Source organism: Cyclopterus lumpus, chromosome 22 (genome assembly GCF_009769545.1).
Source record: "Cyclopterus lumpus isolate fCycLum1 chromosome 22, fCycLum1.pri, whole genome shotgun sequence".
Classification (NCBI taxonomy): domain Eukaryota; kingdom Metazoa; phylum Chordata; class Actinopteri; order Perciformes; family Cyclopteridae; genus Cyclopterus; species Cyclopterus lumpus.
In genome coordinates, this window is record NC_046987.1 from 20,391,962 (window position 1) to 20,411,287 (window position 19,326).

The window sequence follows — 19,326 nt, forward strand, 5'->3', positions numbered from 1 at the left end:
TAGCGTGGTCGCTAGCCACTCGTGGACGTTGTGGTCGCTAGCGTGGTCGCTAGCCACTCGTGGACGTTGTGGTCGCTAGCGTGGTCGCTAGCCACACGTGGACGTTGTGGTCGCTAGCGTGGTCGCTAGCCACACGTGGGCGTTGTGGTCGCTAGCGTGGTCGCTAGCCACACGTGGGCGTTGCGGTCGCTAGCCACACGTGGGCGTTGCGGTCGCTAGCCACACGTGGACGTTGTGGTCGCTAGCGTGGTCGCTAGCCACACGTGGGCGTTGTGGTCGCTAGCGTGGTCGCTAGCCACACGTGGGCGTTGCGGTCGCCAGCCACACGTGGGCGTTGCGGTCGCCAGCCACACGTGGGCGTTGCGGTCGCTAGCCACACGTGGGCGTTGCGGTCGCTAGCCACACGTGGGCGTTGCGGTCGCTAGCCACTCGTGGACGTTGTGGTCGCTAGCGTGGTCGCTAGCCACTCGTGGACGTTGTGGTCGCTAGCCACTCGTGGACGTTGTGGTCGCTAGCGTGGTCGCTAGCCACACGTGGACGTTGTGGTCGCTAGCGTGGTCGCTAGCCACACGTGGATGTTGTGGTCGCTAGCCACACGTGGACGTTGTGGTCGCTAGCGTGGTCGCTAGCCACACGTGGACGTTGCGGTCGCTAGCCACACGTGGGCGTTGCGGTCGCTAGCCACACGTGGGCGTTGCGGTCGCCAGCCACACGTGGACGTTGCGGTCGCCAGCCACACGTGGACGTTGCGGTCGCCAGCCACACGTGGACGTTGCGGTCGCCAGCCACACGTGGGCGTTGCGGTCGCCAGCCACACGTGGGCGTTATGGTCGCTAGCGTGGTCACTAGCCACTCGTGGACGTTGTGGTCGCTAGCGTGGTCACTAGCCACACGTGGGAGCCAAAATGAGTCCTTCACGCTCTCGTTCTGTCTTCATTATACATTTTCTTGAATTTAAATATGATCTGCGTTAACGTGTGAAAGTCATTCTGGGTTTTGATTGAATATTTTCCACAAATACTGGCGCCGGTAGCCGCGACTCTACAGTCAAAACAATAAGACTCTTTTCTTAATGTTTTTATGTGATGGCAAAGAAAGTCATTGGAAAGAAGCTTTTTCTTCATATAGTGAGCCAGTCTGTGGATCCGTGCTTATGTTATTAGACAGACTGACGATGTTTTAATCCGCTTTTAATAATATTTTTTTTTTTTAAAGAACTTAGAGGAGCTGCAGTCCAGATCGAGTATTATTGTTGGCAAGAAACATTTAAAACGTACCTAATGTGTGTGTGCAGACGCTTTATCTGTCGAGAGTCCTGTTGGTTTCCTTGAACTTTCAGCCTCAATGAAAGAAGCGTATTCTTCTCCTTCCTGCTGCATTAAAGCTGCCACCCGGTGCTCCCTTTGCACACTCCTCCTCCCTTTGCACACTCCTCCCTCTACAGAACCCTCTCCATACATCCAGCCTCAGAATGAATAATTCAGCTCGGCTACAACAAAAAGAAAAATCCATGTTCATTATATCAACTAATTAGTGCAGAACTAACGTCTTCTGGAGCTCGGTCCTTTTGCATAAAGGTGTGTGTGTGTGTGTGTGTGTGTGTGTGTGTACACCTGTACGCCGCGTATGCATTGGGAATCATTGTTTATTGTTTACCTGCGCCGATGTCAACAAGACGAGCAGGTTTACCTGGATTCAAGGACCCCCCCCCCCCCCAAAGGAGCTCTGTTTGATCCTTCCTGTATTTCCCCAGGCCGGTTGGTTTTAATAAAGACGACTGGGTACTAAATCTACCTTCAGTCTGCTCTCATGAGGCGTTCAAGAGCACGTAAGTCGGTCGGTAATAGTCGACGACAATAATGTGACCGAGTGATTAACAGAAATATCTCTCCTTTCTTTCCTCCCCCTGTCATTGCCTCCTCTTCTGCCTCACTCTTGTGTCTTCTAACTCTTTAACTCTCTCTCTATCTGTTTCTCTCTGTCTCCCTCCCTCATGCATCTTCTTATTCTCTCTCTCTCTCTCTCTCTCTCTCTCTCTCTCTCTCCTACATCTTCTTATTCTCTCTCTCTCTCCTAAATCTTCTTATTCTCTCTCTCTCTCTCTCCTACATCTTCTTATTCTCTCTCACTCTTTCTCTCTCCTGCATCGTATTCTCTCTCTCTCTCCTACATCTTTTTATTCTCTCTCTCTCCTACATCTTCTTACTCTCTCTCACTCTTTCTCTCTCTCCAGCATCTTCTTATTCTCTCTCTCTCTCTCCTACATCTTCTTACTCTCTATCACTCTCTCTCCTACATCTTCTTACTCTCTATCACTCTCTCTCTCTCCTACATCTTCTTATTCTCTCTCTCTTTCCTACATCTTCTTATTCTCTCTCTCTCTCTCCTACATATTCTTATTCTCTCTCTCTCCTACATCTTCTTATTCTCTCTCTCTCTCTCTCTCTCCTACATCTTCTTACTCTATCACTCTCTCTCTCTCCTACATCTTCTTTTTCTCTCTCTCTCCTACATCTTCTTATTCTCTCTCTCTCTCTCCTGCATCTTCTTATTCTCTCTCTCTCCTACAGCTTCTTATTCTCTCTCTCTCTCTCTCTCTCTCCTACATCTTCTTATTCTCTCTCTCTCTCCTACATCTTCTTAGTCTCTCTCTCTCTCCTACATATTCTTATTCTCTCTCTCTCTCCTACATCTTCTTACTCTCTCTCACTCTTTCTCTCTCTCCAGCATCTTCTTATTCTCTCTCTCTCTCTCCTACATCTTCTTATTCTCTCTCTCTCTCTCCTACATCTTCTTACTCTCTATCACTCTCTCTCTCTCCTACATCTTCTTATTCTCTCTCTCTTTCCTACATCTTCTTATTCTCTCTCTCTCTCTCCTACATATTCTTATTCTCTCTCTCTATTACATCTTCTTATTCTCTCTCTCTCTCTCTCTCTCCTACATCTTCTTACTCTCTATCACTCTCTCTCCTACATCTTCTTTTTCTCTCTCTCTCCTACATCTTCTTATTCTCTCTCTCTCTCTCCTGCATCTTCTTATTCTCTCTCTCTCCTACAGCTTCTTATTCTCTCTCTCTCTCTCTCTCTCTCTCCTACATCTTCTTATTCTCTCTCTCTCTCCTACATCTTCTTAGTCTCTCTCTCTCTCCTACATATTCTTATTCTCTCTCTCTCTCCTACATCTTCTTATTCTCTCTCTCTCCTACAGCTTCTTATTCTCTCTCTCTCTCTCCTAGATCTTCGTATTCTCTCTCTCTCCTACATCTTCCTATTCTCTCTCTCTCCTACATCTTCGTATTCTCTCTCTCTCTCTCTCTCTCTCCTACATCTTCGTATTCTCTCTCTCTCTCTCTCTCCTACATCTTCTTATTCTCTCTCTCTCTGCGCTCCTGGAGCGGGGGATGCCAGGGGGACAGAGTGCAGATAGGACCTGTCTCCATAGCAACAGCTTCTGCAAGCTGCTGACACCCTACTGGGGAGGGGGGGCTTTTGATGGGGAGGAAAAGTACAGGGGTTGGGGCACAGGAAGGTGTGTGTTTTTTATGTGTGTGTGTGTGTGTGTGTGCGTGTGCGTGTGTGTCTGTGTGTCAGTGGTGGGAAAATAAGTGAGGGGGGGGGGGTCACAGAGAGGAGACAAGATGGAGAGAAAAGTGTGCAGAAAAGGAGGAGGGAGGGAGGGAGGGAGGGGGGGGGAGGCAGCCGACCCGGCTTCTTCCCCAGGGACTCAGTGGCCTGCTCATGTTCACTCGCATAATTAGCATAAAGATAGGGGGAGGTGTGAGTGTGTGTCTGTGTATTGTGTGTATTGTGTGCGTGCGTGTGTATGTGTGTGTGTGTGTGTCGTCGCCCCCCCTCCCCCCTTTGTAATGTGTGTTGGTTTCAGATAGTCAGGAGAAGGGCAGCGAGTGTGTTTGTGTACTTGCGTGTAATTGGTAATGTGCGTTGTTGTCCAAGCATACAGTGTATGTCACATGGATGTGTGTGTTCGTTAGGTGTGCGTGCTGGTGGAACGGTAGACGTGCGTGTTTGTGTGTGTCTGTGCGTGTGTGTGTGTGTGTGTATTGGGGAGGAAAGCAAGCAAGCAAGCCCCTCCCCTGGGTCTTAAACCCCCTCCCTGTTCGGGTCCTGTGGCCTGTGGTTCGCCCCTGTCTGCCTCTCTGTACTGAAGGGCTGCACTTTATGAGCCTGTGATGCAACTCTTTGTGTGTGTGTATTTTGCGCGTTCATGTGCTTGTGTGTGTGTGTGTGTGTGTGTGTGTGTGTGTGTTTGTTCCGGCGTGCTTATGTAAGCACTGTGAACACGCGTCTTGGTCTGTGTGTGTTGACAAGAATACAGTTATATCATATTTAACTCCCGGGCCGGTTCCCCCCTCCCCTCCTCTCCTCTCTCCTGGATTAATGTTTTCCATATTGATTGATTTGATGTGAAGGTGATTGGAAACTGAGGTGCTATTGTTTATATGTGTTTGATCAGGAATAGTTAAACGGTACTTGTATTTCCTTAAATGTTGAATCTGACTCGTCAAAATGACAACTGGAGCCTTAATCCACAGACCAAAGATCAGGATTCAAAACTATGAAGTTGCTGAACTTCAACTTATTGCAAAAGTCTGAAAAGAATGTTTCTCCTGAATTTGATCTGAAAAGATCCGCTCGAGAAGTGGAGGTCTCACTCGGACGCATTTGTGGAAACCGCAGAAACACTTTATTTGATTAGATGCCGATCAACTAAAACATGCCCGGTTCATGGCGTCCCTCCTGCTTCTAATACTCCTTAATACTAGAATGTGCACGTACTTTGAGTTCATGTACTGTTGCATGATCTAATAACAGTATTGTTGTGTATTATGAAGCTTTAATAGCTTAAAAAATACAGTTCAAACTCAATTTATTTGCTGATGACTTGTTTGTTTTTTAAAGCAGTGTAAATCCATTAATCATTAGCAGGATTTAAATAATGATCATTTTAGATATCAAATAATGTGTACCAATTATATTAGTATATATATATATTATAATAAATGCATATATGCATACTCTATGGAAAGAGTTTATGAAGTTATATTTCTCTCTGGTGGTTCTTTTAGTTTTCATTGGACGGACTCAGCTGTTCCCTGATGGTCAAAGGACCACATAACCATAACCAGACCATAACCGATACAGATCTCTCCTGCAGCATGAAGAACGCATGTCGCTCTCTCCGTGGAACTCGGCTTGTTTTCACCTTTCTTTCATCTTTTAAGGAACCGTTTAAAGAGGTTTTTAATGGAAGACTCTTGTTCTGAATTAACCATCAACTTCTTCTAGATGGAGCTTGCTGCTTTTTTGCAGGTGCAGACACTGCCCCCTATAGTAATATGTTGACCAGTGCATGATGCACATGGATATCTCTGTAGAGCAGATGGACACACACACACACACATTTTAATCACAGCTCTTGTGTGTTTCAGAGCGCGGCGGCGGCGCCCAGCCCCGTGATGGGCAACATGCCCCCGAACGACGCCATGCCAGGTGGTCCCATGCCCCCGGGCTTCTTCCAGGTGAGACTTACCCCCCTACTGTCACTTCCCTGTTCTCACCTCCGTCACCTCCATCACCTCCGTCACCTCCCATACCACGCATCTCTGTCTCGCTGCCACAACATTGTGTATCTTTTTCTTGTCTTTTTAAAAAAAATAATTTTTTAACAGTTTTTCTGTTAAAAAAACCCGTCTCCCGAAGGCCCGAACCTTTCAGACTAATTAAAGGAGCTGGCCAAATAAGTTATATAGAGCATATATAACAGTGTAACAGTAGATATAAACAGTGTTTGCTCTTGTACGTTTGGCGGTAAAAACAACTTTTGTGAAACTTTGATCATTTTGACCAATTTTCAGCTAATTCTCTGCGGCTTAAAAAGGGTTCGTCGACCTTTTTTAATGAGAGCGAGAACGTTCAGAACCTGAAAGAAAATGTATGAAAAACAAAAAGAATATCGGGTGACGCTTGAACGGATTATTGATGAAGTGTCTGATACGAAGGAGACGCACACGGATGCAGATACACACACACACACACACACACACACACACACACACACACACACACACGCGCATGCATGCCAACGTGCACACACACACACACACGCACACACAAATCCTCCGTGAGGCAGTGGTGTGATGGACAGCACTGGCATTTGGCAGGAGGCGCGATAAGGTGGTCTGAGAGAGAGAAAAAAGGAGAGTGACGCAATTGAAGGAAGGAAGGATGGAGAGAGAGAGAGAGAGAAGAGGGGGAGGAAAAGAGAGGGACATGTGAAAGATGGGTGCCACCAGGATCGTGGCCGAGTGTTTGTTTCTGTGGCTACCGACGACGCCATCGTTTGCTGTGCTGAGATGATGATGATGATGATGATGATGGTGGTGAGGGGATTAGTGAGAGTACGACTGTGAGGGGGGGGGGGGGGGTGAGACACATGGACGGGCTATTTATAACATTGGTGGGGGAGTGAGATTGGGCGAGTGTTTGTGTGTACGTTGTGTTCGGTTGTTTGCTGCAGACGTGGCCTCACGTTCATCTTCTTCTCCCATACTCTGATAACCGTTAACGTGTTGTTGTTGTTGTTGTTGTTGTTGTGTTCTTTTCATTTTCAACAACACAAAAAATTTGTCCCGAAACAAACGGCTATTTTCTTTTTTATCAATTAATGTGCCGATTTTACGTTATTTGTGAAATGGATAAATCTTGACCCGAGGAGATGCCAAAAACAGAAAGAGAAAAGCGGAAAAGAGACTGTTGCGTAACGAGTTATTTATTAGGGGTCGTTGACCTCCTCGTCTCGGTGTGTGTGTGTGTGTGTGTGTGTGTGTGTGTGTGTGTGTGTGTGTGTGTGTGTGTGTGTGTGTGTGTGTGTGTGTGTGTGTGTGTGTGTGTGTGTGTGTGTGTGTGTGTGTGTGTGTGTGTGTGTGTGTGTGTGTGTGTGTGTGTGTGTGTGTGTGTGTGTGTGTGTGTGTGAAATGTCAGCAACAACGCCGCAGTGGCCGAGCGGCTCGGGGGTCGCTTCCATTGCTCCCGACCGGGGTCGCTTGTTGTTGCCGGTCACATCCCCCCCCCCCCTCCCCCCCCCCCCCCCCTCGTGGTCTGAAGTTTTTTGGGTCCTGCTGCTTCCTGTCCTGACGCGCTGAGCCCTTTGGCAACACTGCCCCCGTGTGGCTGAGAGGAGAACCACCACCCGGGTTCCTTTTTTTTAATTTTTTTGGACCCCCGAGGGGTCGTCGAGGATCGGGGGTCCACACGTGTGAACGCACAATAAACACGTCTTTTTATTCTGTGTGTTCTTTGCCTCCTCGACCGAAAGAAGCCCCCCCCCCCCCCCCCCCCCCCCCGCGCTCTTGATTTTTGATGGGGGTAATTCCTCCAGGTGTAAAGCCCACTTTTTGGGCCCTCCCCTCTCTGACATCGCTCTTCTTTCCCAAAGGGACCACCCGGCTCTCAGCAGTCCCCCCACGCACAGCCCCCCCCACACAACCCCAGCAACCCCATGATGGGACCCCATGGCCAGGTAAGACGCAAACTCCTTCTCTCAAACACCCGGCTCTCTTTTCATTCCCACTAAACCCTCTTTCCTCCCCCCTTTCTTCCTCCTCCTCCCCCCTCACCCACACGCAAGCTATCTTTTCCTTTCAGCTCAGTGCTCTCTCTCCGACCCCCCCCCGAGCCCCCCCTTTTAGCTCTAGTCCTGTCCTGGCTGACTCCCTCGTAGATGTTGGCCCCTCTGGTCCCTCCCAGCTACTACATTATATTTTTATTTATTTTTTAAAACATTTTTTAAATGAAAGCATCCAGAGGCAGCGGGGCCTTCGCTCCTCTCCGAGGCCCAGAATCGGCAATCCCTCTGTGGGATGAATAATTCACTCCTCGCCCCACCCCCAGAGCAGCTTGTGGGGGGGTTGCACACTTATCTGCTCACACACACACACACACACACACACACACACACACACACACAGAGAATACTCCCCTCTGCTTACTTGTTCTTGCGCCTTTTATAAATAAAACAGGGGTAAGGCACTATGGACGCACAAAACACGTGGGTGTGAACTCTCACTACATACACACACACAGAGAATACTCCCTCTACACACACACACACACACACACACCTATAGAAAGAGAGAGAGAGAGAGAGAGTTTGAGTGGCTCCAACTGGATAAGAAAAGTAATCGATGCATCCAGCAGTCGTTCTCAGTGCGTCTCCAGGACAGCGTAGCTACAGACGGTGGAGGTGAAGCTCGTCTTTGCCCGTTAACCGCGGCAGCCCGGCTCTTCATTCTGGTGGTTTCCATCTTTGTGTGCGAGAAAGAGAGAGAGAGAGAGAGAGAGGGAGGGAGGGAGGGAGAGAGAGAGAGAGAGAGAGAGGGTAGTATAGTGTGGACACACTTTGCTCGGAGGCTTCTGGATGGTGTTGTTGGCCCGAAGTGTCTCTAACTAGGAAGGCAGACCACAGGCCGAGAGCACTGGCTTTACACACACACACACACACACACACACACACACACACAAACGCTTTGAGTGTGCGTGCACAAGCAGGTTCTGTTAAACACCGTGAAACACTGACTAGCTGAAGTGTGTTTCTGGGCGGATCTCCTGGGGAACCCTTCAGCGTCATCGTCCATCCTCCATCTGTGTGTCCTCAGAGCTGCTTGAGAGCTCTTGGATTTATCAATAATCATCGTGTGTGTGTGTGTGTGTGTGTGTGTGTGTGTGTGTGTGTGTGTGTGTGTGTGTGTCTGTATGTGTGTGTCCTTCGTCCGTTCCTCCCTGCAGCCTTTCATGTCACCACGGTATCCAGGTGGACCGCGCCCCGCCCTCCGAATGCCAAATCAGGTACAAGAGCAGGTTTTTATGGGGGAGGGGGTGGTCTGGGGGGGTCTGGGTGGTCTGGGGGGGGTCTGGGGCATTTCTTTTGACACAGTGTTCGTTCACCAAGTGTGAAGGTGTGAGTCCAACTTCTGGTCTCTCCTCAGCCTCCGGGGGGGATCCCTGGATCTCAGCCGCTCCTGCCAAACAGTTTGGACCCGACGAGACCGCAAGGTGAGTTCTGGTTCCCCGTTAAGGGATAAGTTCCCTTTGGTGTCGTAGACCTCGTCTATAATAGATATAATAGATATAATAGATAATCGCTCTACTCGGTACTTCTTCAACTGAACAATTTACTTTATTGTAGTTTCAGTTTCCTCTGAAACGGACGGCACTAAAAACAATAATGCAAAGATCAATACATTCATTCTTGATAAATTGTAATCATAGATTTTTTATATATATTTATTTAGATATTTATATTTATTTAGATATAAATAAGTGAAAAATTATAAAAAATCATATTTAAAAATATGTTTATATATATATATATATATATAAATATAAATAAATAAAAAATATATTTCATACTGTGAGGACTGTGAAACCAGTATTAATTGGTTTTCTTTTGATAATAAAAATAAATAATAAAAATAATGATTTAAAGGCTCAAGAAGTTGCTTTTTTTTTTTGCAAATAAAAGTTAAAAGAATATTTAGTACATAATGATGAAAAAGCTGCAAATCCTCACCTTGGAATACAATATATTATTATGTTTTGTTTGACTCTTAAAAAAAAAGTATAATCAATTCCTATTATCTTTATTATTATTATTTTCAATGACCAATTATCTCACGGTGTGTTTATGGGATGTGTGACTTTGTGTGCGTCTGCTCTCGCAGGGCATCCTAACATGGGCGGACCGATGAGAATGAACCCACCTCGAGGAATGGCCATGGGCCCACAGGTACACACACACACACACACACTATGAGTTCTATTAATGTATTTAAACTGATTTATTCCTATAAAATGTTTATATTACTGCATATAATTTGCTCTTTCGCGGCTAATATTGCATCTTTTCTTGAAGTCTAGATGAATGTGATGATGTGTGGCCCGAGAGGGTGAAATAATTCTATTCGACAATATCGGGAATATTGTTTTTATTTATTTATATATATTTATATATATTTTTATTTATTTATATAACAGAATTACGGCGGTATGAGGCCTCCTCCGAACTCCATGGGCGGCCCGATGCCCGGAATGAACATGTGAGTTAAAACTCTTTCTGTCTTTTTATTGCTTTCACTCTTCTTTGTTGCCCTTTTTTTAACGTTTCGTTCTTCTTCTCTTCCTCCTCTTTGCCTCCAGGGGCCCCGGAGGACGAGGGCCTTGGCCGGGACCCAACGCCAACTCTGTGAGTGAGAACCTCGTTTACGTTTATATATACGGGACCGCGTGAAGATGTTGGGCCAAACAATACAAACGTTATCCATATGATCCGTCAGTTGGTGTAACCGAGGGATACGCACCTCTACCGTTTCCCTGAAGGCATTTAAAGGGGTATTTAAAGGGATATTTAAAGGGGTATTTAATGGGGTATTTAAAGGGATATTTAATGGGATATTTAAAGGGGTATTTAATGGGGTATTTAAAGGGATATTTAATGGGGTATTTAAAGGGATATTTAAAGGGGTATTTAATGGGATATTTAAAGGGGTATTTAATGGGGTATTTAATGGGGTATTTAAAGGGATATTTAAAGGGGTATTTAATGGGATATTTAAAGGGGTATTTAATGGGGTATTTAAAGGTGATATTTAAAGGGGTATTTAAAGGGGTATTTAATGGGGTATTTAATGGGGTATTTAAAGGGATATTTAAAGGGGTATTTAATGGGGTATTTAATGGGATATTTAAAGGGGTATTTAAAGGGATATTTAATGGGGTATTTAATGGGATATTTAATTGGGCATTTAAAGGGATATTTAAAGGGGTATTTAATGGGATATTTAAAGGGGTATTTAAAGGGGTATTTAATGGGATATTTAAAGGGGTATTTAATGGGGTATTTAAAGGGATATTTAAAGGGGTATTTAATGGGATATTTAATTGGGCATTTAAAGGGGTATTTAATGGGATATTTAAAGGGGTATTTAAAGGGATATTTAATGTGGTATTTAAAGGGATATTTAAAGGGGTATTTAAAGGGGTATTTAATGGGGTATTTAAAGGGATATTTAAAGGGGTATTTAATGGGATATTTAAAGGAGTATTTAAAGGGGTATTTAAAGGGATATTTAATGGGGTATTTAATGGGATATTTAATTGGGAATTTAAAAGGGTATTTAAAGGGGTATTTAATGGGGTAAAAAAATGGGTTGAAAAAAACCTGTCTCACTTCAAGTTGAGCAGAGCAACCAGTAAAGATTCCCCTCTGGATCTGATCTTCTGGTTCTGATCCTCTGGATCTGATCTTCTGGTTCTGACCCTCTAGTTCTGACCCTCTGGTTCTGACCCTCTGGATCTGATCTTCTGGTTCTGATCCTCTAGTTCTGACCCTCTGGTTCTGACCCTCTGTGTCTTCCCCCCCCCCCCCCCCCCCCCACCCCTCACAGATAGCGTACTCCTCCTCATCTCCAGGGAACTACGTGGTGAGTTCATAATCTGTCCGCACACACACATTTTAGAATTTAATTCAATGTTTCCGAATATAATTTTAACCCCCCCCTCTCTCTCTCTCTCAGGGTCCTCCGGGCGGAGGAGGTCCACCTGGAACTCCCATCATGCCCAGTCCAGGCGGTACGTCACATGACCACGTCGCCCAGCACTCGCACTAGTGTCCCAAAAATAGACGTGTCTCTAAATTTCCCGTTTTATAAAACGAGCATGAACGTGTCACCTTAAGTTATCATTTATTTTTGTTATTTTCCTCAGATTCCACCAACTCCAGTGAAAACATCTACACGATGATGAATCCCATCGGACCGGGCGGCAACAGACCCAACGTGAGTCTTAACCGTAATGTCGTTTTCCAGGCTATCGATTGTCTGGGGTTTTAAATTATGGGATGTCGTTGTAATGATTTTCTAAAATGACACGAATCGGAGAAAAAATGAAAACCAGAAAGAGGTCAAACGTGCCAAAAAAAAAAAAAAGAATATTGCAGTCGTTCACACGGTCTTCTCTTTGTCACCAGTTCCCTATGGGACCCGGGCCTGACGGGCCAATGGGAGCTATGGGAGCCATGGAGCCGCACCACATGAACGGATCACTAGGTGGGTTTTTTTAAACGCGGTGGGCGGGGCTTCACAAAACCACCGAGGACAACGTGAAACGCTGCTTTTTAAGTTGACCTTGAAATATGATTGACCCGTTTCCTCTCTCCTCCCCCTCAGGGTCCGGGGACATGGACGGGTTGCCAAAGGTGAGTGAAGTGTTCTCGTCTTTAATAACCTTTCATGAAGCGTGTTCCTTCACGGCGGCGTCTGATCAAACCCTTTCGCCCCCCCCCCCCCCTCCCCCCCCCCCCAGAGCTCCCCTAACAACATGGGGGGCATGAACAACCCTCCCGGGACGCCGAGAGACGACGGCGAAATGGGCGGAAACTTCTTGAACCCGTTCCAAAGCGAAAGTGTGAGTAGAGCGATCGACCGGCATCTCACGACCCTTAACGGTTACCCTTAATGCTTAACAGTTACCCTTTACTTTACCCTTGAGAGGTTTCCCTTAATGGGGTTACCCTTGATGGTTACCTTAACAGGGTTACCCTTAATGGTTAAGGGTTACCTTAATGGTTACCCTTAATGTTTAACGGTTAACCTTAATGGTTAACGGTTACCCTTAACAGTTACCCTTTACCCTTGATGAGGTTACCCTTAACGGGGTTACCCTTGATGGTTACCTTAACAGGGTTACCCTTAATGGTTAACGGTTACCTTAATGGTTACTCTTAATGTTTAACGGTTACCCTTAATGGTTACCCTTAACAGTTACCCTTTACCCTTGATGAGGTTACCCTTAACGGGGTTACCCTTGACGGTTACCTTAACCTTTACCCTTAAAGGTTACCCTTGACTGTTACCCTTAACAGGGTTCTTCTTAACAGTTACCCTTAACAGGGTTACCCTTGATGGTTACCCTTAACAGTTATCCTTAAAGGTTACCCTTGACTGTTACCCTTAACAGGGTTCTTCTTAACAGTTACCCTTAACAGGGTTACCCTTGACGGTTACCCTTAACAGTTATCCTTAAAGGTTACCCTTGACTGTTACCCTTAACAGGGTTCCTCTTAACGGTTACCCTTAACTGTTACCTTAAGGTTAACCTTTAAGTGTAACGGTTAACAGGGTTACCCTTAAAGGCTACCCTTAAAGTTTACCCTTGACTTCATGACCAACCAGCACCAGAATGCAAGCAGAGGGGTCGCCTCATTTCTCAATATTGACCTGTTTTGGTTCATGTTGTGTCTTGTATGTATTTCTTTAATGTATTGGTTTAGTCCAACACTTCTTCTTCTTATTCCTCTAAAGAGGCGTTGTTGTTGTTGTTGTTGTTGTTGTTGTTGTTGTTGTTAAGTTAAAGAGACGCTTATAAGAAGTAGTACCAGAGCAGTTTGGAGGGGCGGCTCCTCGCGGTGCGTCAGGTCTCTCGGCCTTCAGAGCCACGGGGCGCACAGCCTGGAATTAAAGTTGAAAAATAATGCTTTTTAATTCAAGGAGTCACCATGAGACGCATATTCTGAGCCCTTATCCGTGCATCAAAGTGACAATTTCTCACTATTCTGTACGGTTTGAAATAAACTATAGTTTGTAAATGTAAAAATAAGTATCAATTGATTTTGTTTAAGAATAAGTAGACGAGGCTATTAGTTTCACTGCTTTTCGCTAATTACAAATCCAGAAGATAATATATCCGTACCCAGTTCCAATCATCAGAAAAACTTAATTATTACTGGTATCGGGTGTTGAGTGAAGTCTGTGCTGCTCTCGCTCTGCAGGTCTGAGCGCCCTCTGGTGTTTACATGTTGTCGGTGACATATCCACTCACCTGTGCCCTCCTCCCCTCCCCCTCCCCCTCCCTCTCTCTCTTTTTTCAGTATTCACCCAACATGACGATGAGTGTGTGATTTTATTTTTTCCTTTTTATTTTTTCCTTTTTTATTTTTCTTTAACCCCGCCCCCTATTTTGAACCCCTGCACCTGATTTTTTTTTTATTATTTTATTTTTTCCTTCAAATCAAATCCTTACTTCACCTCGGATTGGACCCCCCCCCCCCCCCAACCACACCTACCCACCGATACGGGATCCACTACCTCCCCTCTTCTCCCCCCCCCCTTCTTACTCGGGAACTCTACGGCCTGCCGCACAGCCTTCTGGGACGGCCCTCGAGCATGCTGGGACTCTAATTAAGACGGGCCCTCCCGGAGCGTGCAAGATGGTCGCCGGTCTGAATAGGAAGCGGTCGCAGAGCAACAGGAAGAGCCTCCTCTCTGACTCCGGCCTCGGCCTCCCTGGCTTCCTGTCGGGATCTAGACAATGAGAGAGAGAGAGAGAGAGGGGAGGAGGACACAAGGAGACAAGGAGACAGGAGAGAGGAGACACTGCCCTCCCGTGAGGACGCACAGTCGGTCTTTTAGCAGCTGCCTGGAAGCTTCTCAACCACGACTTTGGACTCTTTATCATCCTTCATTTTAGTTCCTGTTCGCCCCCCCCCCCCCCCCTTTCAACCCCCCCACATTGTTTACTCTGTGTGTACATTTTTAACAGAGATGTTGTGATGATCAGTGAACTTTGTTCCCCCTCCATTGTTTTGTTTTTTGTGTATGTATTGCATTGCTATTTTTATTATTGTTATTAATGATATTGGTATGATAATTTTTTTTTTTTTTTTTAAAGATAAGGTTCTAATTTCTGTTGTTTTTCTACGGGGCACGCTATTATGATGAAGACGGTGCGTGTGTGTGTGTGTGTGTGTGTGTGTGTGTGTGTGTGTGTGCACACAAATCAGAAATCATTTGCTGTGTGACATGCGGCTCCACGTGAGCACGCTGCCCCCTGCTGGTAGGAGTACATCCATCGCGGTACTGATTGGCCCCCTTTTCTCTTTTTTTTTTTTCTTTTTTCTTCCTTCTCAAGAGTTTTTTTTTAATTTTTTTTTTTAGCAAACCTTCTGCATCTTCTTTTCTTTTTTTTTCAACTCCTTGTTCAATAATCCAAACCAGAAGAAGAAGAAGAAGTATCGGCTCCTGTTTTAGTAGCTTCCATGCAGTGAAATGCACAGCTCTATTTATTTATTTGTCTCATTGTTACTTTTTGTAAAGTGTTATCCCTGTTTTAGTTTTTTTTTTTTTTTGGTTATTGCAGAACTAGTAGCAACTGTGTAAATATGCAGATCCAGTCAGCAGCGCCTCCCCCGTATGACGTCATTAGACCCTCTTTCCAAGCCCTGAAGGTGCTGAAGGACCCCCCCCCCCCCCCCACACTCATGCTGCTTCCACTCACCCTAACCCACTTATCTCTGCTGAACTGTACTGAGCACTTGGATTGTTTTTTTTCCGTTGGCCGATGAGTCCTCAACACACTGTGATGTACGTCTGTGCTTTTTATGGACGTTAGCTTAGCTTAGCTCGCAGTCGTGAGCTCCTTCTGGAAGGACGTCCGGTTTCTTTTAACGTGGGAGCAAAGCAGGAAGAGGAGAGGCTCTGTTGACTGTGAAGGAGTGGCCTCCCTCCCCCCGCCCACCTAGAAGAAAAAGACCTCCGTCTCCACCCCCTCCACCCCTTTTTCTCACCTTTTTACGACGGGCCAGCATTGACACTCTCGCACCACCCTCTCTGATTTGTTTTTGTACAACTCTCTCAACCATCTTTTTCTTTTTTTTTTTTTTTTTTTGTAAATACTGTAAAATGCATTTTGATATCATTGACATGTTTTGATATTTTCAAATCACGGGCATACAGTCAGATCAGAAATGTGTGTGTGTGTGTGTGTGTGTGTGTGTGTGTGTGTGTGTGTGTGTGTGTGTGTGTGTGTGTGTGTGTGTGTGTGTGTGTGTGTGTGTGTGTGTGTGTGTGTGTGTGTGGGTGTGGGTGTGGGTGTGGGTGTGTGTGTTCAGAGATGATGATGATGATGATCAGAAACTGGAGCTGCTATGGACAATTATGCTATTTCACCTCATCACGGACGTGGCTGCTGTGCGTCGAAGAAGGAGGAAGGAGGAAGGAGGAAGGAGGTGCGCTCTGAAGGCCTTCAGCTAACTCTGTCGCACACGGTTCCTCAAAGTTAAAACACGGTTCCTGTCCGGACGCCTCCCTCCTCTGCCTCGGTTCTTGAGGGTTGAAGTGAGTGAGGTGAAAAGGCCAAAAAGTCACACGGGGGGGAAGGAAGGAAAAAAAAAAAAAAAAAAAACGGGAAATTTGCAGGAAATGGAAACAAAATCAGAGGCCGGTTTTTCACAATAAAACACCACGTTGAACTTCCCTTCTCGGACACAGACTTTACTATGAAGGATTCTTTTTTTTCTTTTTTTAATCTATTTAAAATGGGGCCAGGGGGGGAGAGAGAGAAAGTAAAAGAGGAGAAATGAAAATCATATGAAGGGACAGATTGGTTCTAATTGCTGAGAAGAGGCTCTTCCTCTTCCTCCTCCTCCTCCTCTTCCTCTTCCGCTGTACTTTTGAAACCCTGTTGTATTAAATGCAGTCCAACTTCTCTCTTATCTTTCTGTCCTGTAAAGCCGTCACAACGTTGATCATTTCTGTATTTCTATTGTGCTGATGTATAATACTGTAACATTCAGGGGTACGGGAGGGTAAAGAGAGGATTTTTATTTTATTTTTTTGAGGGGAGTAAAATATATTTTTTCTGTTCAGTTCCTAATTATTATTATTATTATTATTTTTATTATTTTTCTTTCCTCTTGATGACAAAGCAGTATTGAATATGAGGCAGCCGGTCCTCGAAGAGTTGCTTTGTATCTCATGTTAGGGTAGTTTCAGATCCTAAATGTCTCGTGTAGTTTAAAAAAAAAAAAAGAGGTTCCCTTCTTCGTACGTTTCTTTATATTGTAAAGTTTCTTTAGACAAAAACATGTTGCTTATTGGAAGTAAAAAAAAAAAAAAAAAAAAAGGTTGGAAAAACTGCATTGATAATAAATGTCTTCTTTTTATTATTTCTTTTCGTTTCTATTTTTTTTGGTTTATTTTTTTTTAATTTTTTTTTTGCCTGTGTCCCCCTTGTTGTAGATACATATTAAAAACAAATAAAATGACTTCACTCCTTTTGCCATGAACACGCACATCTTTTACTGGTTTTCCTCCACATAATCTTTTTCCAGTTTCTCTGCAGGTTTAATAACTGATTATTATCTGATGAGGATGAGGATGAAATGGATCTTCATCACGTTTCAACAGAAACTTTAAGAGTTAACGTTCAACGTGCTGTCTGTAGGTTTTAGGTCACTGGTTCCATTGGAGTTATTACTCATGATAATACAGATTGAATTAATCAGAAGGGGGTGAAATGCTGAGAAAAAGCATATTTGCTTCCGGAAAAATATGTTTTTTTCTTTTATATTTTCTAATTAAAAATGTGCTTTTGGTTTCTTTGTCATAACTGCTGAGTTTTACCATTTCAGACCTTTTAAAAAAACAAAAACATTATTTGATTGAATCGGTCTTCAGCTCACGATTGTAAACCACCGTGTGACAGTTGTGGGTTTATTCTCTTGTATTATTATTTTTTGATTTACGCTTAATTGTTTTGATTTGTTTGTTGATCAGACGGGTGTTCAGTTCACCGACAAAGAAGACAAAGAAAACCAGCAAATATTTACATTTAACAAACCTCGTATTTTATTTATTGTTTTTTTCTCACAAATATGAAGGAAAAATAATTATAAATGAAAATAATATATATCATATAAATTAATATAATTGGTTCCAATTATATTTATTTATATTATATATATGTCGTCATTTATTCAGCACTTCTGTTTTTTATTTTGACATTTATATCACAAATATGGAAATGAAAATTATAAATGAAAAAATATATATATAATATAAATTAATATAATTGGTTCCAATAATATTTATTTATATTATATCATTTTTTTTTTTATTCAATCTCTTAAGTTTTTATGTAATGATTTATTCAGCAAAAAAAATTAGAAATGAAACAAAATATATATAAATTAATATAATTGGTTCCAATTATATTTATTTATATGATATATATGTCATGATTTATTCAGCACTTCTGTTTTTTATTTTGACATTTTGGGATTCTTATCACAAATATGGAAATAAAAATTATATATATATATATAATATAAATTAATATAAATGGTTCCAATAATATTTATTTATATTATATATATATATATATATATTTTTTTATTCAATCTCATTTAAGTTTTTGCCATGATCTATTCAGCACTTCTGTTATAAAACTATTCTAATATGCTATTATTATAATATACATTATTATAACATGATTTCTCCCGTCAGCGAGCCGCGTTATCGAGCGACGGCGGCCTGAATGATTTCTCCTCCCGCTCCAGCTGCACCGAGTGGCGACGCCGTGACCTCCGGCCCCTCTCGCTGCAGCAGGAGGCCGGAGCCGCGAACAGGGAGGTCGCGGAGGAGGAGAGCGGCGGCGGCGGCCTGGAGGACGCTCTGGCCGAAGAGGAGGGAGGAGAGGAGCCGGGCGGGTGAGGCAGAAACACCATGCTGCTGCTCTTGGACACCTGGGCGGTCGCCTGGAGGCCGGAGCGCGATCGGTCGGCTAAGGGCGGCAGCTGGAGCGGAGGAGGAGCCACCGAGAGGGAAGGGAGGGTGCTGATCTCCCTTCGCTCCTCCACCCCGGACCGATGGCTCCTCGTCTCCTCGTCTCCTCTCCTCCCTCCTCCTCGCTCCCTCCTCGCCTCCTCTCGGTCGGCCTCCTCCCTCACGCCCTCCTCGTAGGTCCGGTTCAGACGGGCCAGGTTGTGGATGGCCAGCCAGGGTTCAGACAGCACCCTCTGCCTGGGCGGTGGACTCGGCTCTCGGGGGGGACGATCGCTGCCGCCTCCTCGTTGGCCTAAAGGAGGTGAATGAGACACACACACACACTGAGTGGAACGCACACACACACACACACACACACACTCGTCTTCTTCCTGAAGGTTCCTCCATCCTCCCTCCATTAAAGGGGTTTCCTTACCCGAGGGTCTGAAGATGGAGGGCTGCTGGTACTGCAGATGTTCCTCAGCATTAAGGGCTCCTCCTCTATGTTCTCTAGTGAGGTTTCTTTCTGTGGTTCTGCATGTTTTCATTTCTACAAGTGTTTTTAATGCATTTTGAAGTGCAGCGAAGACGTCGAACACATCAAATGGAAACGGGCGATCAACCAAAGTGAAACTGTAAAAATACACAATCAAAAATAATAAGCAGCTCCGGTTGCCAACAGGGTCAAGTGCACTTTGACTGAGCTAAAA

General features: G+C 44.6%; 2 protein-coding genes across 4 annotated transcripts in view; one reads left to right on the forward strand and one right to left on the reverse strand.

The window, feature by feature from the left end:
- zgc:110158 (uncharacterized protein LOC553590 homolog) overlaps positions 1-14,727 on the forward strand; it is a 28,736-nt gene extending 14,009 nt beyond the window's left edge. The window contains exons 5-18 of one of the 3 annotated variants that reach the window (XM_034562864.1): positions 5,453-5,542; positions 7,459-7,542; positions 8,808-8,867; positions 9,008-9,074; positions 9,743-9,807; positions 10,056-10,117; positions 10,218-10,263; positions 11,465-11,500; positions 11,594-11,648; positions 11,784-11,854; positions 12,046-12,124; positions 12,245-12,273; positions 12,381-12,482; positions 13,945-14,727. In XM_034562864.1, coding sequence (XP_034418755.1) covers positions 5,453-5,542; positions 7,459-7,542; positions 8,808-8,867; positions 9,008-9,074; positions 9,743-9,807; positions 10,056-10,117; positions 10,218-10,263; positions 11,465-11,500; positions 11,594-11,648; positions 11,784-11,854; positions 12,046-12,124; positions 12,245-12,273; positions 12,381-12,482; positions 13,945-13,974 — 876 coding nt within the window. In that variant the 3' untranslated portion in view covers positions 13,975-14,727. Of the gene's footprint in view, positions 1-5,452; positions 5,543-7,458; positions 7,543-8,807; positions 8,868-9,007; positions 9,075-9,742; positions 9,808-10,055; positions 10,118-10,217; positions 10,264-11,464; positions 11,501-11,593; positions 11,649-11,783; positions 11,855-12,045; positions 12,125-12,244; positions 12,274-12,380; positions 13,391-13,944 lie in introns of those variants that run through there. The other 2 variants (XM_034562865.1, XM_034562863.1) reach the window with 2 other exon arrangements.
- A 3,627-nt stretch (positions 14,728-18,354) lies between these two features.
- Positions 18,355-19,326, reverse strand: part of LOC117751627 (ankyrin repeat domain-containing protein 34A) — a 2,917-nt gene continuing 1,945 nt past the window's right edge. The window contains exon 5 of the mRNA XM_034563558.1: positions 18,355-18,929. Within this exon, the coding sequence (XP_034419449.1) occupies positions 18,355-18,929 (575 nt within the window). The remainder of the gene's footprint in view (positions 18,930-19,326) is intronic.